This window comes from Coloeus monedula, assembly GCF_965178545.1.
Source record: "Coloeus monedula genome assembly, chromosome: 9".
NCBI classification, from domain to species: domain Eukaryota; kingdom Metazoa; phylum Chordata; class Aves; order Passeriformes; family Corvidae; genus Coloeus; species Coloeus monedula.
In genome coordinates, this window is record NC_138789.1 from 6800119 (window position 1) to 6824924 (window position 24806).

The following is a 24806-nucleotide window of genomic DNA, read 5'->3' on the forward strand; positions in this document are numbered from 1 at the left end:
CACCTGCTGCTTTGCTTCATGCTGCTTCCTTCCTTGGCCTATTTCCAGGGGTGCTGGATACTCAGTACTGCCTATCTTTTCACCTGAAAGATCTGCCACTTTCACTCCCCCATGCTTTTTTTCTTCAATTGTAGCTGTCTGCAGCCGCTTGTGTTTATATTCAAATAAAATTTACCTCTTAGAAAGGAGGCATGTGAAGGAAGAAGGAGGAGGTGTAAAATGTACCTAGCTCTTCTCTCTTATATTACTTTCGTCATGTTCCTACTCTATCTGATTTCAGAGGTTTTTAGCACTCAGTTCTCTGGGATAGATGGTAATAGCACTGGATTGTAATAATGGGGACAGGATTCATTCTCTAATTAAAACTTTGGAATTCAGAACAGAAAATAATCAGCTGAACTAGAGAGGCTTTCTTGAGCCAGATGAAGACTCTGATTCACCCCTTATTTTTGTAACAATTGTGTCCAAAAGAGTAGACAGTTCCTCGTGACTTTACTCCAGATATTTTGGTTGCAAAAACAGAGGGACATCACCTTTGACTTTTCCGTGACTGGAAGAACTCTCCTGTGTGTTTTTCTGAATGCTCCTGCTGCAGAAGTCAAAGCATAGCTGAGTAAGCTGGAGCTTGTGGTAGTGACACATCACCATGTTACTACTGGTTCTTGGGCTTGCTTTTTGGTATGGGGAAAATAAGTTCTTTAACAATCTCTTCTGAATTTTCCAGCACTGGATCAGCTTAGTAGTTTGATTCACATTATGCTATTAGACTGTAATGTGTCCTGCAAGACAGTAGGGATACAGGAGGATCAGTGTGGGTATAGATTCTATGGATTGGCCGCTTGCCTGAATCAGTTGTTACAGATACTTTTGGCAATTGCTAAATATGTTTTAATAGGCTGTACTAGTTGCACAGTACTGAAATAAGAGTCGGTAGTTAATGTGCTTAAATTGTTGTGGGTTTTGTTTGATTTTTTTCTTTCCTCCCCTCCTTTGAAATTTAGGATGGTACAACAGTTTTCAGTGGACTTTGAAAAAAGAATTGAAGGATCAGGAGATCAAGTTGATACACTAGAACTTTCAGGAGGTGCCAAAATCAATCGTATTTTCCATGAACGTTTTCCCTTTGAACTCGTGAAGGTATTTATCCATCTTGCTGATGTGCTTTGTTTTATTTATGTATCCTTATGTTCATACTGGTAGTAGTGTAGCCAAGAAAATATTTGATTGAAAGAACATGCTTTTAACTGTGGAAGAAATTATATGAAGTTATAATTGAGACATTTGGCTTAATTTCTAGGATTGGATACTGAGACATGCTAAGAATTCTAAAATACTAGAATTACAATACAATTATAGTCCTAGTTCATACTATTTTCTGTGCTCTTGTATTGTTTTATCACAAATGGCATCTTCTGGTTAAATGGGGCAGGCAAACAGTTACAGTTGGTAAATTTGACTTGTGTTCAAGTAGCTGATATCTATTAAAATGAGAGTTATGGAAAATAGCCCTTTAGGTCCCTTCCAACCCAAATCATTCTATGATGGTTTGACTTAGGTAATGACCATTTCATTTGTGACAACACTGACTTCTCTTCCAGTTAGCTGGCTTTCAAGAAGCTTAAAGAAAAGCTTTATAACTTCATAATTGAGACAATTCCTCTCTTAAATTTAGTTGAAAACTGTAGAATGGGAAGGGGAGGATAAACAGATCATAATCACAGAAGTTGCACCACTTTAAGAAACCAGGCTTTAAAAAAAAAAAAAAAAAAGTGGAGTCTCCCAAATCCTGTTTCTGGCTTACTCTGTCAATTCTTCAAAATGCTGTTGATGTATCTGGAATGGAAGAGTGTGTGATTTTCAACAATATTTGCTGCTGCCTGTAGCCTTAATGTTAAAACATTTTAAAGTACTTATGCATTGTTTAGTGTAATTAGAAATGACTATTTTTTACCGATGAACTTGCTTGTCTTATGGTTATATATGGAGGGGTGATACTTTATGTTTTGTTAAAAACTTTCCCTAATATACTCTTGTGTGTTGCTACTCCTCTAGATGGAATTCAACGAGAAGGAACTGCGGAGAGAGATAAGTTATGCCATCAAGAACATACACGGTATCAGGCAAGTACTCCCATGTTTTCCTGCCTGGTCACATTATACATGTGGAATATCTTTCCAAAGCATTGCTTACAAGCTTTGTTGTTCTTAGTGTTTTGGGAAATATTTCTTGTGTTACTTGATTAGTAAATTCTCAGGTGGTTGACACTGGTAGCCATGGCGCAGTATTTGAACTTTCCTTGCCTGATTGCTGGAGAGGTCTTGATTTATCATAGCGAAGTGATTTTGGGCATGCTTTTATAGTTTGATTTTTTTAATATAATTTATCAGCCAAGATAGACCTTGGAGAACAATGTTGAAAGAGAAGCGAGGCCTTAGTTTGTTTAGAACTGGGTCTGTGGGGTAGCTGTCTATAGATTCATTTACTCTGCGGTGACCAACTGTGAAATTCCATGTCGGACTCTGAGTAACAGAACCTCATTTTCTGGTGTGAGTGAGAAGTGCAGCCATAGGATTCTTATGGATTTGCTATGCAAGTGATTGTTCATGGGGTGCTGCAGCTGCCACTCATCCCTAAGGTTTGATGCACTGCTGATGAGGCTTTACAGCATTATAGCAGTACTCCTTAGAGTTCTTGCAGTCCTCTTGAAGTAGTTTCATCTTTCAAGCATGTTTCTACTTGTATATTCTTATTTAGAGTGACACTTTCTTTGAGAAAGAAGCAAATTAAGTTCTGTGGAAGTCTGTTTGTGTAGGGATTGTTACTGCTCACCTCTGAAAATGAAGGTCTGGGCAATTTAGTAAAAAAAATCTTCCTTGCCTAATGTTTTTATTACTGTCTTACATATTCTTTTATGTCCACAGAACAGGTTTGTTCACTCCAGATATGGCGTTTGAAGCCATTGTTAAAAAACAGATAGTTAAGCTGAAAGGACCTTGCTTAAAAAGTGTGGATCTGGTGATGCAAGAGTTAATCAACACTGTCAAGAAGTGCACTAAAAAGGTAGCTTGCACATAGATCTGGTAATGTAAGTAAAATGTAATGGTACAGTATATAATATAAAGCCTGTCTTGCATTTTGTGGTGTTACAAGAGATTTCTGATCCAGTCACTTGACAGAGAGAGTAGGACTCCCTCAAGTAATTAAAACTTCTGCAGAGCTCTCCAAACAATGATATGGTGGACAAGTTCATTTTTTTGATTTCCTTGTTTTGATTCTTATGATGAGAGGTGTTTTTGAGTCAAGAGATGTCCTCAGTTTCATCCTTAAAACCATATTTTCACTTCTTAGCTGACTGGCTGCTTTTGCTGTCCCACCTGTACATCTGCCCGTCCCACCATCCCTGTGCAGGGTACCCCATAATAGTAAGTACAGGAGTGGTTCTGGGATGTGAGAACAGATATGATGAGGTTATTGAGAAATATTCTCTTGCATCCTTTTCATTTTTTCTGAAAAAAGCAAATTTTTTTTTATACCAATGATCGGGTAAAGGAGATATTTCTTAAAACAGGGAAGACAAAGAACATAGAGAAGCAGATTCTCTGGTATATTTTCAGCAGAATTTCCAGGGTTTTTTCACTTTTGTCAAAGTCTGGAAGATATGTCACTTGCATTAACTGTGCAGATGCTCTTCCCAGTGGTATTGGCCAAATTTGCCATTGTATTTTGCTGTTTCAATATTGTTATGTAAAGATGTTGCCACAAGGTGGAGCCTTTAAAGAACAAGAAATTTGGAAATCCTTTAGAGCACCACTCTGGAATTAGGCACAGAAGAGAGAGAAACCTCACCCCTGATAGACTCTGTTTCATATGTCCAAATTATCTTTTCCTCAGTGTTCCCTGGAGGAAAAGAACAGCAACAATCCAAGGGTTTAGGTCTCGGCAGTCTCTCTGAATAACAGCAAGTAAGGCTTGCTTTGCAGTGTGGTTAACTTAGTCCCAAGCATTTGTAATATTTGCTTTCTCCCAAAGAGGAAAGCTGGAGGCTCCCTTGTTTGTATTCCACTGAAGCCCCTCTGCAGGTGTAAATTTATATTAATTTTGTGTTTCAGTTGGCAACATATCCAAGGTTGTGTGAGGAAACAGAAAGAATTGTTGCTGGCTACATTCGTGAAAGAGAAGAGAAGACCAAGGATCAGGTGAGAATTAATAGGAGGTGGGACAGTTTGGGAAAGTGTGTGAGGGAGAATAGTTCTTACATACAAAGTGCAGTAGGACAGTGGAAGATTTTTGTTTTAAATAGGCTGCACATTTTAGAGAGGAAGAAAAATTGCTTCTTTAACGTTGAGCTTTTAGAGAGACTAGAATTGTTACAGAAAGGTTAAGTAGTGGCTTATAGTGTTAGCTTGTTCCTGTGCCAGTGTGCCAACTTCTTAGCTGTGTCACGAGGGCTGTTTGTGGGAAATCAATTTCTGATTAAACAAATGCACACAGGAATAGCTTATTTCTACTTTTTTTCCAGGTGTTTTTTACATACCCATCCCATGCAGCCACCCCTCATGCTAGTTACAGTGAGGCTCGCAAACAATTGTACTGGGACCCTTGAGGGAGTGACAAGCTTTCCTTTAAGTTCAAAAAAAGCTAAAAAACAAGTAAACATTCAGAGAAACTTGGTTAAAGCATTCATCACCTAGCTAAACATTCCAAATCCAGGAAAGTGCAAGTCTTAGATTACATGTGAGAAATCCACTGGAAGTGAAACCAGGAATTATTGTCTGGAGAGTGCAGAGTGTGACAATAGAAATAATTGGAGAAGAATAGCTCGCCAGAGCTCCTAAAGGTGTTCTGGACTCCTGACTCTCTAGTCCTGTCCCTGTGCAAGTTAAGGAGCTGTGCAGCACATCTGCTGCTTTAATCTCTGCAGCAAATGTAGTCATAAAAATAATTTAACAACAACAACAAATTATTAGCTGGGCTTGTACTCACAGGAAGTTCTAGTCAGAGCACTATTATCTCAAAATTTTGGAGAAAATACAAGTTGTTTAGGATAATTGAGTTTTATTTTCCTGTTCTTCATTGTATGCACATACCTGACTATTTCTCAGAACAAAGAACAAAATAAGGGCTTTTTGTAAATGCCAAATATTGACCAAATAGGTTATTGTCACATTCACATCATTATTTATGCTGTTAGCAGTTGTCCTTAATAAATCAAAACACTAGTGAGAATATTTTCAGAGGTAAGAAATGGAGCAAAAAAATAGTGGGCATTTGAGTCTAAGCGAGGCATCTAATATCTTCTGGAAATTGTGAAGAATTTAGGAGTGATGCTATATTTGAGGAACTGTGCAGAAATAAGGTTGAAGAGATTAAATGGTAACATTTAAGAGATTAAATTTGGTAACAATAGGTTCCTTTTTTCCTCCCTCTGATAAATGAAAGTCTGAAAAGATAGGGGTGAAATGCAATCTCATGCATATTCCAGAGCCTGTGTAAGGGTGGGAGGGAATTTTTGCTAATATCTTAGCAAGTTCTTTTCTGAGTTAGATTGTCAAGGTTGAATCAGATTCTCTGTGGGCTACTGAAGGACTGACAAGTGACAAGTATAGAAACCATTCTGTTATTTTGTTGATAGCCCATCTCTCAATCCAGATGTGCACACCAGAATGGCTGTCTGGTACCTGGACTGGACATTTTCTGGGCCAGGACTGGATTAATTATTACTTCTTTATGTGGTACATAAGAAAGCGTACCTGGATTTTAGGTTTAAGATTTAGGTTCCTTGCTGGCTTGGCTGGAATGCTCCAGATAGACAGAATTTTGCTTAACTTGCAAAATGCAGAGCTGGAATCTATGTTATATAATTATTAAAATTCTCTCTCCCCATGTATGATTGATCTTAATGGAATGGACAAGGGCCAAGAGAGTGAAAAATGAGGTCTGTTAGGAAAAAAAGTAGGAAGAGGGAATAGGACTTCTGTAGTCTAGCTTATTAAACAAGCACAGAAACAGAAGTGGTGGAATTTAGAAAATACTGCTTTTGGCTTGAACAATTATGAAAATAATATTCGGTAATGCAGAGAACTCAAGAGTTCTGGTTTGTTCCCCCTTCCTTTTCTTCAGTCTCTCTCTTCCACCGTACCCATCCTGTTTTGCTCTCCTGTCTCCCATAATAGATGCTGCTGCTCATTGATATCCAGGTTTCTTATATCAACACCAACCATGAAGACTTCATTGGCTTTGCAAAGTAAGTGTATGGAGAATGTGTTGTAAAGACACTGCCAGGCTTTTTTGTTTATTTGCTTGGCTTTTGTTTTGTTACGTACAGAACACAAGTCCTGAAGTGTGACAGTGAAGATGCAAGTTGCAGAGTCCCAAACATGCAGGACCATGCTCTTTCTCAATATCCACAATGTTGAACTCTGTCCTAGTTGCAGGGGAGCCTTCACCCAGTTCAGAAGGCTGGTTTCACTGAAGCTGGAGCTTATGTCTTGGTCTGGAATCACACGTTTTTCAGGACCACAGAAATGGGTATTGGTGGTCTTTCCACATTGTTATTAATGCGTACTTTGGCAGCTGTGATTCCGCGTGAAACAGTGTTGCTCAGAATAATGGATGTCACTGAATTTTAAGTGTGCCTGCTGTTTGGCTGCAGAGAATAATAGTAGCAGAATGCCCTGCAGGGCCCGGTTTGACGTTCTCCTCGCTTAATTGAAAAGGCTGTGAGAATATTTTCCAGAATGTTCTCTCTGTTTCCAGCAATTTGTGCCTCAGGGACTTCATACCAACATTTTGACACTAGTAAAAACATTGAAGATGTCTTCACTCTTTGAAAAATAGATGTTCCTTCAGACATATTCATGCCATATTTGCCATAGCAGTGGTTGGAATCACAACATGTGATTGGCCATGTGAGATGCTAGCAACAAATTGTGGCACAACAGTATGTATTTGACTCTTGCCAATTCTAGGTGGCACTATGAAGGAAGGTCCACATCTTTGGCAGTGTGCCCTGAAGGTTTAAAACTTGGAGTTCAGTAAGCTGAGGGTGGAGAAGGCAAAGCCAGGCACTGTTTATATGTTTGGTTTGAGCAACTTTCTCTAGAATTGTTTGCAGTTCCTAGATATCATTATCAGTTCTCTTGACAAATGACAGGATGTTGTAGGAATGGTAGCTGGCCTTCTAGAGGTCAAGATAACAACCTGCCTGCTATTTACTACTCTTCATCCTTTTCTGACAGGAAAAAGGCTTCTAAAAACACGCCATGTATATTCATAGCGTGTTTTATGACCTTGGGAAGTCACATAGTCCCACCTCCTGCTCAGAGGAGGGTCCATGCTGAGTTCAGACCAGGTTACTCAGGATTTTTTCCAGTCAGATCTGGAGAATTCCCAAAATTAGAGACTCTCCAGCCTTTCTATGCTAGCCCGTTCCAATGCTTGCCTCATCTCACTGTGAAAAGACTTCTCCTTGTGTCAAGTTGTAACTTTGAATATCTTATAATACTGGGTTCTGGAGTTCCAGGTGTATCTGTAACTATTTCATTATGTTTCTCCCCTGGAAAAATTCCCCTCATGGATGCTGCTCCTGCAGCCTCCATGCTCCTTGCTGCTGTGTCTTTGCAATGCCTGGGCTCAGTTTCGTGGGAAAGCTGATTCCTCTTTTTCCAGCTGAGATCTAGAAACCCCCAAGTGCTGTGTATGAGGCATAAGCAGATAACAAGTGACTCTTGGCTTAAGTTCACTGTGAGTTTAAGCAAGGGTTTCTCTAGGTTGGAACAGATGGGAAGGAAAGTATCCTTGTTGACTTCTGCTTAACTAAAAGAGAAAATTTGGATAGCAAAGAAGAATTTAAAATATATTCACTTATGAGACAAACAGGAGAAAATACTAATTTGAAGCTATAAGTGTGTTATTGTTATAGCAGTTATGTAAGAACTGGAAAATGAAATAAGTTGGGTAGCATAGGGGCTTCTGCAGTATCTAAACATCCTGGGCTATAGATTCCCCAGATTCCCTGGTGTTTCCTTCCCTTTGCTGAGCCTTCTAGCCCCTTGTCTCATGTGGCTGCAGTGTTTTAACAGTGTAAGTCCTGTGAACCTTTGTCATAAGAATGAGAGCACAAGACATTACAAACTACCCTGCAGCACTGCAGGACCTGAGGCAGGTACAGTGCAATGTGATTTGTCTTGAGAGAGATTTAACAATGCCAATATTTAGAACAGATTTGCATAGTTATAAAATTGCAAAATCTTAGAATACTGATGTTTGTCTCATTTGGCAGAACAAATGGCAAAACTCTGGGCTTGGGTTTGTTTCCAGTTGGTATAGCTCAAGAACAGCTACATGCTTCAATCTACATAAAGAGTAATTGTTATTTAGAACATCAAGTAGAGGACCAATTGCTGGGCTATTTCTAAAAGCCATGTGTTTCTTAGTATGGTGTTAATGGTATAATTAACTTTTCTAAGGTGATAAAATTAAGAAAACAAACCGGGGTTAGTGCTGTTGTTTTCTGTGTGCACTTTATTTAATCATAATTTATGTATCAAAGCTTATGCAACTTAGATGATGCACCAGGGATGTGCAGTGTTGTTTGGTCAAAAGTATCAGGATGATTGAGCTAAACACAGTGAGTAGATACATGGAATAAATACTCTTGTGGATCTTCTCACAGACAGCATGTGGACTGCTGGTCTGATAGTGTGGTCCAAAGGTCAGGATCAGAACTGGGATAAGGGTTGAGTTTGGTGCTTCATCAGTTCTCTGGAGCAGCAGCTGTGCACCAAACAGAGGCAGGATTGGCCCATAGGCTCTGATCCAAGCACAGCTCTCTGCCTTTCTCTTTCGGAGCAGCATTTGTAGCTGCTCTAGTATGGATGCTTTTTTGTTCAGTTAATCAATGCCTGGTGAAATGGTATAATCTAATCCAAACAAAACTTCCTGTCACCAGTGAAGTGCTGGTGGCTGAGTAGCCAAAGCCTGCTCTCTGAACACTTTTCTTCTTTCCAGTAATATTTTAATTTTGTGGCCTAACACAAACTGCCATATAATGCAAATGCTTTTAGAATTAATGGCAACTTGTTTGGTTTTGAGACAGGACTGTGTTTTGTTTCAGGAACTGGAATTACCAAAGTTCAAGAATTGAACAAAATATTTTAAATATGGTTTAATTTCAAATGTGCTGTATTCTTATAAGATTTCAGCTTTGAACCAGCTTTATGATGGCTTTATCCATTGGTTGTATTTACACCCTCAAAGTGCATATAAATATTAGAATAATATCCAAAACAAACTGTCAAGACAAAGCTATTAAGGAGCCTCCAGCAGGGGAGAATTTTGTTGTACTGCTTTAAATAACAGAAATTGCTTGCTTTTTGTCTCTTCTGAATATTTATAGAGGCTAATGTTTCCAAAGTTACCCACATGAGCCGTTAATTTCTCTGTGCTTTTAGTAACCTTTACCAATCCAAGAAGGATGTTGTTGCAAAGGAGATGATTAGTAGGAGCTGTCTGCTGTGTGTCCTTTCTGTCCTTAGCAGGCAAATATAATCAGGCAGAAAATCAGTTGAAATATGCACATATATGCAATGATTTTCCTGTGTTTCTTTTGCTGTGTTAATCTAGCTTTCTCTGCTGGAATCAGAAGTAACTATTGCTGCTAAAATTATTCCTCAGGAGCTGGCTTAGTTCAAGTTTCTTCAGCATAACTCTTTTCCTCTGCTTCCCTCAGTGCCCAACAAAGAAGCAGTCAGGTTAACAAAAGTGCAGTGGGAAATCAGGTAGGCACCTAACAGAGAATGGATAATGGCATGTGCAAGTTAATCCAAGCTGGTTTTGGTTTTCTTGGCTGCATTTTCTGTTTTAAGTGTATCATTTACCTTTTTTTGTTTCAAGCACACATAAATATATCCTCATTGCTTTGTTTTGCTGAACTTTTCAAAGCCACCTGACTTCCATCATTATCATCATTTACTGTTTAGCATTTCTGCTGCTTGCACTGCTGGTGTCTTCCCTCCCATGCTGTTTAGTGCCTCAAATCTCTCATGTTACACATCAGTGTTTTGTCATTAACTGCAAACTTGTGAATTTCAGAATCCCAAATGCTGGTGAGTACTTGCCTCTGTGTGTGCTTTGTTGTAGTGTTTTGCTACTTGTGATGTGTTCATAGCTGAACAGCCGTGATGGGCAAGTCAGCAAGCAAATGTGGATTTGCCTTTACCTCTTCTGAAACCTTTCAGCTGACTTCACAGTTGTTGACTATGTACCATAGGCCTTTCTCAAAGTAAACAAAGAAAAACTGGTTGATGCTCTCAGATTAATTAGCATCTTCACTGAGATTCATTAATGAAATTGTTTGTTTCTTTTTGTCCCATAAGAATATGGGATTGTTTCTGCAAAGTGCTTGGTGCTCCTGAGCCTGCCTTCCTTCTCTGCTTTTGTGTGGGCCAGGGGTTCTCAGTACTTTGCAGGGTCAGTCCTCTTCTTAATATGACATGAAAATAAGGAAAATGCTACGATTTGGAGAGTTTCTGCTCACTTTGAGGGTTTTGCAAAGTCTTAAACAGAAAAAAAATTGTTATGGAACTAGTACATACTTGAGAATGAAATAAAAAAGAGACAATGAAATTTTGTGTATTTACCAGTATTGAACATCTTCCTGATGTTTTCACATGCAATTTGGTCAAACAATGCTCAGGTATCACCTCCTGATCAAGGTTTTCAAATGTGACCACTGAGTCTAGATCCAAGTGATAAACCTGAAATTTCAGAAAGTCTCCTATTCTGCTGCTGTTGTAGACAAGAGTTCTTGGCAAGAATTCTAGTCATCTTTTTGGGGCTAGAAATTCAGTCTCTTCCTCTCAATAAGAAATTGCTAGTTATTTTCAAGATATTTCTTAAAATAATCCAGTAACTTCTTGGATGTGATGGTTCCCCATAGCCTCACCAGCATGAGTGGCATTTTTGATGTAATATATGGTTTGGATTAAAATGAAAAAAAACCTGGAAGGTCTAAACACTGCAATGGCTTCAAAGACCTGCCTCTCCCCTCCAAGGAGAGCTTTCCGTCTTATCTAGCTGTGCCGGAACATGTGTCAAACACAACGACTGTCATCACTTTGGAGTGTCCCATAAAAGGAAAAACGGCCAATTATCTGGCTCTTCAAAAATACACAAATAAAATGAATGATTTTTTAATTAAGTGAATGTTTTCTCTCTAAAGAAGTGAAGAAAAAGCTTGGCGTTTTAAATTCAATGTTGAAACTTGGTTACTTGTGGTATAAAGGACTTTGCTGAACCTTTTATTGTAGAGATAATAAACAGATGTTTGTAAGTTGATTGTTTGGAGTTGAAAAGAATGAGAGACTGTTTCTGAAATAAAACTTCATTTTTGCAATTTGCTATTTCAGGGAACCAATCTACCGCCTTCAAGGCAAATTGTACGAGCTAAGTTCTGTAAGCTTTATTGTTGCTTTTTCATTTAGCTTCTCAGAGGGCAAAGTTTGTCTCTAACTCATTGGTTTGTCGAATACTTGCTGCTAAACTACTTAATGTTAAGCTGTCTTGTCTGTAACAGCTCCTCAACAAAGTGTAATTGCAGTTCATCACTTAACTGCTACTAAACTGCTGTTACCAGTCTGAACTAGTATAACTTAAGATGTTGTATAACACTTTGCATAGAATTTATATTTTTATTATTTACCAAGTTTCTCAAACTAAAATGACTAATTGGTGTTTATTTTATTATATAATTGGAAAGCCGTTTTTATCTGATGTAAGTGCCTCTATTCATAGTAAACCTCTCTTTGAAAGGTGGGCAAATAGGTTTCTGGTAACCAAAAGGAAACATTAGCTCTTGTGTAAATGAACGTGCTGTTTATGGATACAGGTACTGTTGTTGGTGTTTTGTTTATGTCAAGGAATTACTTCTGATAGAAAAAGTGAGTTTTATGCATTAAAATATTTAAAGCCTTTTTCACATTCTTTTCCTAGCACCAGGAGGATCAATATATCATGGACAGACTCTTTTCTAACCCTTCCACTTAATGAGTAAATAAATATGGGAATGTCTTTAATATTACTAATTAGAATTAATTGTTTAAACTGCAGTTAATTTTATAACAAGTTACTACTGGTTCAGTGATGGTTAGGTGTAAGAAATAAATTTCTGTATTGTGTGTATTCTTTGGCAATATCTGTGATAAAAACATACATTTTTTCAGTTTGTTGCCACATCATCAAATTCTATAACTTATCATTTTAAACTAAACTTATGTTCAGTTATGGAAAAACAACAAGACAGCAGTGATTTTAGCAGCACTTGAATTGAATCCCTTGGGGAGATCAAGATCACTGAATTTTCCCAAAATAGTGGGAGGCTCGTTTACAATACCTTGCTTTTCTTTTTTAGTAGCTTGCTTTAAACTGGAATGATGCAGATAACTATTAACTATTTCTGTGTATCTTGGAAATAAGATGAGCACTGCAACACCTTAATTTTGGACAATAGTGCAAATTCCTCTTAACATGTTTTTCTGCTTTTTCCTTTACTACTAATTTATCCTCTCACGCTTAATCTTTGGCCTTTTTTGTTTGTCTTTTCTTTGCTACCGCCTGAGGTTTTGACCTGACTCCACAAAGTTTCTTTTTAAGCCACAGGTTAGTCTGTCTTCTCATTTGCTTGAAGTAATCCATGCAATGCTTGGTTTTACACAGCACAGTAGCAAGGTTTGGCTCCTGAAAGCTGACCCACTGTTAACTGTGTATGTTGTGTGCTGAGATTTGTTTTGGTGACTAAAATTCAATGTTTTAAGCTCCCCTTCATGATAAAGCGTTAAAGATGAAGGTGTCATTGCTCCATGTGCCCAACTGATGTGTGTGAGAATGCAAGACACTCAAATTATGGAGGGTTATGTATAATTTTTAGGAGATTCTGTTTTGTGTTCTGCTTCTGTGGCAAAATCTGCTGCTGTGCTTGAAGTAGCCCTGTAATTGGAGAAGGGGCTTAATGTGAACTGTGAGTTTCAAGGCACTGTCCAACTGATGTGGAGGTCTGGGTCTGAGGGCTTTGTTTGACCTGCCTCTCTTACAGTGTTACACCAACAATATGGTTCATTCGTTCTGGACACAAGTAGCATTCAGACCCCATCAGCTGGCCTGAACTATAGTTCTAATAAGCAACTTTTTCCCTTGTAACCCCTTTTTTTCTTTTTGTTTAATGCTTCTTTGCAGCATACTTTGCTGTTTCTTTTCTTCAGATATGCTTAAATCCTGTTATCTTGCATGACCCAGGAAAAAAATGTTTGTAGAATTTTTTTAAGCAACCAGATGGAAATGGAGACTTGTGCCATGGTCAGTGAGGTGGTCATGAAAAATCATGACAAAGCTGTTCTCTTAAGAAATGTCAGTATTTCTGTGAAAGAGGTGGTGCCCATGAGCTGACACATTCAAAAATATATCAAAATTTAGTAGCATGAGACCTGCTGGTTTTGAATTTTCACTTTCTCAAGTCTAGAGGAGTATTGCTGTTCTAACTATTTGTTTTTTAGGTTAATATACCTTCATGTTTGACTTACCTCAATCTTTGTTTAACTATATTTGGAAGCATATTTCAATTTTTTACGCCTGAGAGCTTTTCTCCACTAAAGACAAATTGTTTATTTAAAGCAGACATATTTTTAGGACATTAGCCACTGTCACTAGTTTTAAGTTGTGTAATGTATTGTGCAGGGATTTGTAGGGAAGCAATATCACAAGATCTTGGTTGTGTTCAGTAGCAGAACAGATCTGATCAGCTTATGCTGTGATATTTGGCAAATTACAGTGAAATACTGTAGTAGGTTTCCCCTCTAATACATTATAGCTTTTGTAGTGTGAGGATCTTCATGACTAAATTCAAAGAACCAATAGCTTGTAAGGATACTTCCCTGAGCAGTTTTTGTAATTTTTTTTCTCTCAGTGTGCTTACTATTTGGTAGCACATGTTGTAATGACAGGGAATGGAAGATAGAGTGGTGCTGGGAGTTGTGTTCTGTGTTCAAAATTATTTCAATGGAGTTACGCAACACAGCTTTAATGGTGTTATGTTAACAAGTGCTGCTGCTTGTGGTGTTGTGGGAGTGTCCAGTCTTGTGATTCTCACACTTGTGTTCCTGTCTGCCCAATTTCATGTATCTCACTTACCTTGAAATCATCCTTCAAATACTTCTTTAGAGAATCAGAAAGTGTCCCATTTCTTTAAATATATTTCTTTTACAAATGTCTTATTTGATTTAATGCAATTAAAGTCATGCAGCATCACATAAAATGTACTTATTGTGTCAAATCCTGCTTTCCTGTTTATCCATGAAGTGGTGGAGAGTAAGAACAACAAATATGATTTGGGTTTTGTGCAGCTGAACTATGAGAAAATTACTTCCTTCTGACTTGTTCATGTGCATTCAGAGCCTCTAAGTTTCATTTTTCAGTCACCCAGATTAGATATCAGGATCCTGAAGGAAGGAACTGTGTCATCTCTTGTTCATCCTGTGCATGGAGTCCAGCTACCGGTCAGAATATTGTCTCCAGTAGCTTCTGGCTGTGCCCATATTTTTCACCTTCCTGAGGCTCATAACTCCTGTCGCTAACATCCGGTCTGCACAGAATGACATTTAGAAATATGATAGAAAATATTGAAATGGGTCTCTTAGATACAACCCAATGAGAAAATGAACTAGTGAGAACAATGATGAAACACAGTGCTTTCATTTTTCAAGCTGAAGTACCGTAAAACATAGCTAACACAATAGTTTAAAAAAACTCCAAAACAATAACTGTTTATGAGGGTTTTTTTAACTTCAAAAGTGTCTTTCAAAATCTTACCTTCTTATTGCCTGTGGAGGAGCCCTTCTAATATATAGCTTGAGGGGTTTTTGGGGTTTTTTTTTTGAGAATTTGTCTGGAGTCCAAGATGTAATTCCGCTTCTCTGGGAAGTGAAACTATGTTGCTTAATCTCACTTTGTCTTGCATTACACCTTGGTCCAACATCACTCTCTCCTTTACATCTCACACTGATGCTGCGTCACCTCTAAGTGTAGCTTTTTGTAGTTAACAGAATGTGCCTGGGAAACAGGAAAATTCAATGAAGAGGACATGAGGCTTAGCACACTAAGCTCATCTTCTCCCTGTTCGTGTCACCTGGAACAGCTTCCTAGTATTTTAGATAGTTACGACCTGTTGTAGAGTCCAGGATATTTTAGAGAACACAGTACCCTGTTTTCCCAGAGGGGTATAGATAAACAGGTCTAGAAATTTCACATGAAGAACACAGACCCAGGATATTGCTGTAGGTTGGTGTCCTGCTCTTCATGCAGGGTTGTGTGGGAATGACAGCTGGATCTAATCCCCGGCCCACAGGATTTTTAAGGAAACAACCGGAAAATTCCTTCTTTTATGAGACAGTGACCAGAAATTGTCCTAGCAAGTCAGCTTTTTTCTGTCCACACCCTGTGATGGTTGCACATTTATGGGGAGATGTGTTGGACTGGAGCATGACACAATTCCTACCTTAGAAGTATTGAAACCTTCAGGGCTTCTTAAATGGCTTGTATAGTTTAGATTTTAAAATGTTCTGAGACCTCTACCACAAATGCCTTCTTGTCAAATTGAGAAAATTTGACTCTTAGTAAGATGTTACAGAGCCTCTGGTAATGGTGAGGGAGAGGCCTGGATGGAATAAGCAGAGTGCTACTTTCCTTCCCTTTGAAGTGCTCATCACCTGCAAGGTTCTTGAACCTGCTACTCAGGTGTTCCTTACTGGTTTGCTTCTAGAATCCACCTCTTTATCTTCACTGACATCTGTCTTCAAATCTCTTACCTTCCCTGAGATACTTCTCCAAAACAGTTTTCTCCAAACCAGGTGCTGGCCAGGCTGTCTGGGCCTCCCGTGTGTGGATATGAACTTCATATGGAGCACCATGGCATTTTCAATAGCATCCTCTCTCCCAGCCTCTTATTTCAGTTTCTTTGCAGCATGGGAACATGTGCACATATGCTGTGAAGGATTTAGTCTGCTGCGCGAATACAGTGCCCCTTGCTGCAGAACTAAGTTCAAGTGAATGGAGTACCTTAATTTTGTTGCTTTTCTGCAAAATTTTTTTCCCTTTGCATTTGTATAGTTCAGTGCAGAAAGAAAAGATAGAATTCGTTTGGTTCCACAACTGGTCCTGTGGCAGCTGCCTGAAGGCCAGTACACTGGCTATATATACATGTTACTTGTTTCCTGTTAAAAACTTACTTCCATAAACATTGTAAAATAAAATGAGGATTTGATGGGTAATTAAGTACTTATCTTATGTTTCCCTTAACTTGCACTAAGGCGAGCATTCCATGTCTGTTTATACTCACTAATGCCCCTCTCCACTTAGGTTTTTTGTTTATCCCCCCCAATGAACACAGGTATTAAAAATCCTGACCCCCTTTTGTAGAAACCTTTGTGGAACAGGTTGTTGCATCCAATCTACTTGTGCCATACCCTTGAGTCTCTTTACAGGAGTCATGTCCAGTTCTCTCATCCCTTACTGTGGCTTCAGTGCTTTCTTAGAGATTTTTGTACAGATTGAAAACTTGTAGACTGTTTTTGGATCTTTAGGGCTTTTCTCACACTGCTGGCCTGGCTGGTAGTAAGTGGGAAAACATGTTTATCTTCCTTGAAATGGAAGTTATACTCTTGGATTATGTGCATTTCCAATACAATTTCCTGCTTTTGAGGTGCAACTTCTGATCTGAGCTTTGGTTTAGTTATCAAATATAATTCAGTCCCTTGCTCTGTGCAAAACCAAAGCTAGTGTTTTTAGGAGTCTACATGAACGTCCATGCTGAAAGTAAGTGAATTCCTATTCTGAAACTTTTTATAGATGGCAAGGAATAGATAGTGAGCCATGTTCTTCTTTCGTGAGTTGTTGATATTGGAGTTACTGGTCTTGTAAAGCCCTGTGAGAGGAACGTTGGTCTCATACATTTCTTTAAATACAAGAGGAAACTCATGTTTGATGACATGAGTTGGTGCCTGTGGGACTTGTTGAAGGGGTTCTGAAGGGCTTCTCTGAGCACTTCTTTCCATCTCAATATTTCATAGGCAAGTGAAGGGTGTTGCTGCAGGGAAGAAGAGCTGAGGTTCCTTGCATTTGTGTGATTGGGACAGTTTCGTTGTCTTGTTCAGAGCATGATAGGAAGGAATGTTTGCTTTCTCATTTACATTGGAAAACAGTGACTTCCAATAAAATTGAAAGTTTCCATTTGATCTGTAAATGAGTTTTCATGGTTATTCTCTCTTCTTCTGCTCTTGAGTTCCTCATTTCTCTTAGGTTTTCTGTTGTCCTCCTTTCTTCTCTGCATGATGTAGCCTCCTGGTCTTAGTATTTATAGTTATGTTTCCATCTGTTCTTTTATCTTTGGCTTGTATCTATCTTATCAAGTTTTGCTTTGCTCGTTTTCCGCCTGGTTTTTTATTGCTGCCATAGGTTTTTTTTTCCTCTTTTCTTTTTCTCTTCTATCCTGTGAGAAGAAAATGGCTCTCACATGCCTCTCCTTACTGCTTCCTACCTTAATTTTAACTTAACTTTAGAAGACCTCTCCACTTTGTCACTCCATACTGACACTTCTGAAAATTCCCATTGTGTGTCAGAAGCCCCTCACTTTACCAGAATCTAGGTGCTTTTCCTGGTATCCACCTTTACAGATGACCTGAACAATGAGACCAGAACAGTGTAGTCAGAGATAAAGTTGAATGGACTTTTACAATGTGTTATTATCCAGCAAATAAATGTCTTCAAGCTTATGTGATCCTTAATACACTCATACCTGCTGGAAGTACAGCATTCGGATAGTTAGGCTTCTCTCTTTCTCCAACTTTCAGACTGAAAATATTATACTCACTTCATTACTTTTTTCTGAATGATAGAAACCTGCAAAAACTCTTGAATTTCCCAGAGACTGAAAAAATGCACCTTGTTTTCTTGTTTCATTTAGCAAGTCTTAATTTAAAAGAATGAATGCAGTAGCAGAACTATGTCAAGTGAGTAATGAACTAAGCTTGTACCTGACTGCACCTCTGCATAGGTCATCCGGAAAGGCTGGCTCACCATCAACAACATTGGCATCATGAAAGGAGGATCCAAGGAATACTGGTTCGTTCTAACTGCAGAAAGCTTGTCCTGGTACAAAGATGATGAGGTAAGGAACGAAGAACTTATTTTCTATTGGGGAAAACCCCAGTATTAATACAGTCTTCTGATATCAACTTAAAATATTAAACCAGCTTGAGTAACTTGAACTGGAAGATTGTTTTAAGATTTTATCTGTGTTCTTTAAATTTCTGGTTTGATTCATGAAGGATGCTGGCTGCCTAAGACTTCTTTTGAAATGCTGATAACAAATACTGGGTGTGGTGTGGGGTATTTTTGTTTATTTTATTTTTTTCTTCTCTTCCTGTGATTTCCACACATTACTTTAAAAAAGAAAGGAAAAAAGTCCTAGGCTGTTTTGAAATATTCTGCTTATTTTCCTATCCTTGCTTGGGTTGCTCTTGTACATCTACTGCAAGTTGATCATAAATTGTCTGCGTAAAGCTACTTCTGAAAGTAACTACAGCAATTGATTTAATGGAAACAATTGTTTTCCGGCCTTATATTCTGTGAGGATGAAAAGCCCATCTGCAGAGTTCTGTAGCTGGTTGGTGTGAATTTTCAGGTTTGACAAAAAATGCACCTTTGCGGGTGATAAGTAAATCTGAGGTGAGTAATACAGAGATAAAGAAAAGGACATCCACATTGTTCACTTTGAATATATTGTTAGGCAGCTTGTCTTTTCTGTTTAACTACTTTTACAACAATGTGTGTAATGATGCATTTTATCCAAAACTCCAGTAGTATTTTGAAGGTTAAAACGGGATTATGTGTGCTATCAGATTTATGGTAAAGCCTTTGTGAGTTTTTTTTAAGGTTTGTGTTGGTTTTTGTAGAAAAATTGGGCTACATTAAAAAAAAATCCTATTATTCCTATTTGTTTCTTTGGGGTTTTTTTGTTTGTTTGTTTTTTGGGGTTTTTTATTTTAAATGTTTTTAGTAAAAAATTAGTGATTTTTAGGGTGAACCAGTTCAATGGATGGAAGAAGCACAAGTAAAGAGAAGGCTTTAAATGAGCTCTAAAGCATCACTCAATCTTTGAATCTTATTCTAAGTAATAATCAAAACACTGGTTGGTCCCAACAAAAAAGGTTGATGGGGACAGTGCAAATTCATACTCTTTTTAACTAACATGGTGTTTTACTGCAGAGGATTTTCTGGAAGTGCTGGGGAAAGGGTGTGCAGTGCATAAGGCAGAGCTCTCCCAAGAGCTACATATATGGTACTTAGCAGAGGGAGTTCCTTTAATAGTGCTGCTGAGAGTGGCAACGGTGCTGCTCAGAAATTTTTTTTCCCCCAAGTCCATAGCCATTTTGGGGTAGACCTTAAGGCTGAGGGACAAACTAGGTTAATCTTGAAGATTTTGCCCCTTGCCCTTTTATTTAAGTTTAAAGGGATTCAAATTTACTGTAACAGGAAAACTAGTGCATCTCAGGCAGAGGGGAGGAGCTAAGGGACAAGTGTCAAGAAGGGAAGTTTTACTCTCACATTGCTGAAAAAAAGTGCAAAAGTGACTTTATGAATTTGAAAAGTTGTTCTTTGTGATCTACCTTGAAGTTACTAGAACCTGCTTTCTTAGGTAAGACACAGGTAACTGTAACTAAAACAAGCAGTGTGGCAAAATTAACACCCTGTGTTTGTTCTGTCTCAAGCAGTTGGAGATGCATCCAAGACGTGCTGTGGCAGTTTTTTTAGGTAGTTTTGGTGTTGCTTCTTTAAATCTGATCTTTGTTTAGTGTGAAATATAAAAATTCCTGAAAATACTAATGGTATGTCTTATGCTGTGCAACTTTAAAAATAAATAGTTTTGGTAATCTGCTGAGGAGAGTCACCTGGGAAGCTCATAACAGTACTCAGAAAAAATGGCCACTGTGTGATTTCCATATGCATATTTTAAGATGACGTCTCTTAACTGCCAAACAGTTATGTTTTGAAAGTCATGAAAATGTCAGTAGTTAATTCAGGCCATGGGAGATCACTCAGGAATTTCTTAGAGTGTTAAGAAGATAATAGCACAGCATTATTCCATGCTCTGCTGGTGAGAGAAGTTGCTCCTTAAGTACAGATTAGCTGTATGATTTGCTTATTCTGTCCTGGAAAAGAGTTTTTGAAGTTATAATTTCTTTTTTAAATTTTTTTTCTTTTTTTTGGTGTTGGACCTTCTCAGTAAGACTGAAGAAATTAGTAAGGCTCCTCAGCTGATGCCTGAAGTGGCTGTGTGGGGTGTGTTTCACCCCTGGTGAGATGCGCAGTCTCGGTGATGTGAGAAGCGATCCCTGTGTTTGTGTGTCTGGCTGTGCCCTGCGAGGTCGTGGGGAGTTCGGAGCCCCTGTCCGCCTGCTTGGGCTGGCCAGGAGCCTTTCCATGGCAGCTGAGGAGGGTGCAGAGTCAGGTCTCACCTTGCTGCTCTTGCCATGGTGAGCAGTTTGTTCCTCCTGCGCCTGTACCCCTGGGGAAGGAATGCTGCAGTAGCTTTGTACCAGAGAGCTCTGACAATGTGCTTTGCATAGCTACAATGCCTGCTGGGGCCTCCGGGGCTGTGTACCCGCTCTAGTGTAAGCTGAGCCTGTTTTCCAGTCTGGAATTTACTCTGAGATCAAAATCACTAGTGCTTGCTTGCTAGTGCCGTTAGAAGGATGTAAATTCCTTTGTTTGTGAGGTGCAGCTTTATAAGTGATGAATCCACGGTGTAATGCATTTAGAAGCAAGTTGCTTTGGCAAAAGATTCCAGATTTTGCTGTGTGATATTATTAGAAATTATTAGAAAATATTATTATTAATTATTAGAAAATAAATGGTTGGTTTCTTCATATGGTTTTGTTGCTGTCAAACATACACCAGGATTTTATTCCTGATGAGAGGGATTCAGTGCCTGAGAATGCTTTTTGTAGTTATGGAAATGCCAAGCTGATTTTTGAACTGATGATTAAAGCAGTTACAGTATCAGTTCTGTGAGAACTAACCTGGATTAGTTTCTGATCCTGCATACACTTGCTTCTGTTCATAACTTTGCTGTGTGACCAATACCATGACTTTGTGCTTTTCTACTTACTTAAAAATGAAGCAAGGATAGTGCTGTGTACTGGCTTTGAGACTGCTGTAAACAAGTGCAAGATCAGCACACTCAGTGACCTCATAAATACAGATTTATTTCGTAGAGTATTCCATGTAATCCTATCCGAGGTATTATAAGACACACCTACACACACAGAGATTATTAAATCTGAGCGTTTTAGCTCTCAGTTGTTACTGTTTTGTTAAGTAGTATTAACTAAAGTTGATTTGGGAGTCAGCCTGCAAATATGAACTTTGTAAATTAGCCACTTCTACATTAGGATGCGGGAATGTGGAATGTCATTCCAGCTTGTGAATCAAAAGCCTCATTTTACTGTAAAGAAATGGAGGCCATTTGTAAAGTGGTGTAGCATTTTTACAGTGCATGGTCTCAGAATGTGATTTTATTATTCTTTCTAAAGCATCCAGAGATTTCACTGGCATTATTGGTGTGCAAAGGATGCCAAGCTGGACTCTAGGATTAGAATTTCTAAAAATATGAGATTTACATTGATTGGGAAAAATTCTCTTTAGTCTTATTTCCAAAGAAAATATTTCCACTCTGTTTCAATAGGAAATGATGTTATTGTCAACATCCGGTGATGGATGCAGTTTGTATTATAATCTCACAGTTTGTTCCTAATTGTAAAATTATGTGTGATTGGAGAATGAAATTACAAAAACAAGTGAGGAGGTGAGAGAGTGGAAAGGGGAGAAGGTACTCTAAGGTCTGACATTGTATATGTTTACAGAATTAACTTGCCACACAATAAGCTGCTCTTGGCTTCTGTGGCGAGCAGGAATGTCAGTGAGTTTTATACAGCAATAATCGAGTTATGCCTGGGAAACAAATGGGAGGACAGAACATACGGAGGTGCCGCAGAGCTGCGTATAAATAAAACTTAATGTTAGTGAGGTCGTGAGAGCAACTAGGAAAAGAGTACTATAGGAAGCACAGTAAAAATTTCAGCAGTGGGTTTTATTGTACTTTGCAGGCAGTGTTGGTTTGACTCTGGGCTTGGTTACTGACCGGCCATCTGAGGTCCAGAGCGACTCTTGGCTGGAGCTGGTGGTGCAGATGCTCTGGGGTGTCAGAGCGGGGTCCCACTGGCGGCTGTCCCTCAGGCTGGGTTGTCATGCGACTGCCTGTCTGTGCCTGCTGTACAGGTGAGAGGATGTTCTGCACAGCAAGTGTAGACAGGCAGACACATGACAACTCCGTCCAGCCAGTCCCTTGGAGCCATCGCCGCTGGTGTGCAACACTTTGTGCCAGTCCAGTTTGGGGGGGGCATTTGTTGGGGGGAACACACATAACAGAATTAAACTTTAAAACATTGGCAGCTGCAGAACAAGAACAGAACTTGATTTTATTCAGAAAAGAAGCTTGTCGGTACATGAGTTATCATTGTGCTGACACATACCAGGGATGTGATTTCAACAGACTGGTCACACTGAACATTTGGAAAGCAAAAAGAACTGAAGCCATTGTTTATTTTATATGCAATTCATACAGGATTTTGCCTGCATATTGTACTCGCACATAGTAATTTAACCAGATGTTTTTACTCTTCATGGAAGCACAGAAATTCTGAAGTTCAAGATAAAGGATATGTTTATACAGTGCATATTTTCTAGGAGCAGATAAGTACAATGATCTGGGATGTTAAAAATAAAAATCTTTCTGTATATGTGGAGGCCACCACTTGCACATTAACCCCATTATAGGGAATGTGCTGGGAGGAAAACTGGTTGCATTTTGTATCAATTTTGCTAATATGTGATAGCTGTACCTGTATTATATTCCTTTTAGTGTTTTGATTTGCATGTTACTGCAATGTAGCTTTCTCTCAAAATCTGTACTGTCTAACAAGATAAATTAACCTCAAAAAACTTCAGTAAGTTTTTTTCAGTTAAGTATAGACAATACTGTAGATTAAAAGCATGCAAATAGCATCATTTCATGTCACAAGATGTGCTACTTTGCTGAATTTTCACTATACAGAGTACACACAGTGAGTGTAATCCAACTTTGCAGTGACATTTGCAACATCACTGGCATATTGTTTCAGAAGGTATAAAGCACACTGGAACCTTAAAGGGGGAAAAGAATAACTGTAATTTTCTCTACAGATTAAATGTTTCTGGTTTATAATGGTGATCTTGAATATCTGTTGCTCACTAGTGCCACCATAGGTAAGCAACAAACTTGTGCTTTCAAACCCTTCTCAAACATATCCTATGCAGAATAGCAGCCAAACAAGTTTAAGTCCAGCCTGAAAACTGATTATAAAGGGATTAGATTACCAGACATTAAAGGTGGAGATAGTGCTGCGGTTTTATATGAGACTAATATGTAATTATTCAGGTGTTCTGTCTCTAATAATTTTGCCATAAAGAACAATGTGCATTTTAGTTAATATACAAATTGACTATACAAGTTAAGTTTATCAATTATATGTATAAATTTTCCTTGAACCTAACAAGATGGAATAAGATGTCTTAAATAAATGAATCAACCACAAAACTTGGGTAGCTAATTTAGACATGAAAAATTAATTCCAATACATTAAATAGTTTGTCTCTATAAAATGCTTACTTAATTTTTTGTAGCTCTAAGTAAAATTTTGAGAGTATGCTTTAAGTTGACGTTTCTTCCTACTCACTTGACCATTTTGAAGAAAAACAGAAGTGGCAAATTAGAAGTATTTTTAAAACAAATGTAATACACTGATTGTTTCATAGATTTAATCAGATTTAACTGCTGCATTTAGTTGCTCAAGAAATGAAAATCTTTAGTCTGGAAGAAAATAAGGTCTCACTTTCTGTGTTATGGATCCTTCTCAAAATAACAAAGAATTGTACAGTCAAAATGACTGGCAACCTATAGTATAAAATCCTGGAAGAACAGAAGTATGCATTTTCTATAATAGGTTTTCTATTAACAGCTGCCAGGGAAGTTGTGCTGGGAGGAAAGTCGTAAGTGGAAGGTTTGTGCCGTCTTTCTAATAACTGTACACAAGGAGAATTCATCAAAGAATCAGCAAAAAGCTTTACATCTCGAACAGAGGCAAGTTTATTTTCCCTTCAGTTAATGCATTGGGTGCTACATAACTAGATTAATATCTCCACTTGATTTTTATTTAAAAACTGAAATTCCTGGAAATTGTAAGTTAACTTGCTAAAAGGGTTTAACATTTTTTGTGCTGTGTCTGGTTGACACATTGAGTCAGTAAAGGGCTTGAGAATATTTTAGAATACTCATAACAAAAAAAAAATTCTTGTGATTGCCAATATTATATTCACAGAAACTTATGTTAAGGACATGACTTTAAATATTGGTACCTTGGAAACTGAATTGAGAATTGTATTCCCTCCAATAGTGATCAGGACTCTTTATTTAAGGGAAGGCTGTTATTTTTAGATACTGCTTTGCAGTGCTGTGTAAAATGCAGTACAGAACTACAGTAGAATAATTCAGGAAAGTTTCATTCTTAACTGTGGCATTTCCTGTTTTTTTGTAGGTTTAAACCTGACCCTTAATAGTATTTCAATTAAGATTTTTTTTTTTTTTTCTAAATAAAGTACAGTTC

At 38.2% G+C, this 24806-nt stretch overlaps 1 protein-coding gene across 3 annotated transcripts in view; it reads left to right on the top strand.

Moving 5' to 3' along the window:
• DNM3 (dynamin 3) overlaps positions 1 to 24806 on the top strand; it is a gene marked incomplete at both ends in the record, with an annotated part of 172709 nt that overhangs the window by 32469 nt on the left and 115434 nt on the right. For 2 of the 3 annotated variants that reach the window (XM_082286863.1, XM_082286862.1), the window contains 8 exons: positions 1002 to 1137; positions 2053 to 2120; positions 2922 to 3060; positions 4110 to 4196; positions 6174 to 6244; positions 9731 to 9779; positions 11409 to 11438; positions 18098 to 18211. In XM_082286863.1, coding sequence (XP_082142989.1) covers positions 1002 to 1137; positions 2053 to 2120; positions 2922 to 3060; positions 4110 to 4196; positions 6174 to 6244; positions 9731 to 9779; positions 11409 to 11438; positions 18098 to 18211 — 694 coding nt within the window. The remainder of the gene's footprint in view (positions 1 to 1001; positions 1138 to 2052; positions 2121 to 2921; positions 3061 to 4109; positions 4197 to 6173; positions 6245 to 9730; positions 9780 to 11408; positions 11439 to 18097; positions 18212 to 24806) is intronic. The other variant, XM_082286861.1, reaches the window with a different exon arrangement.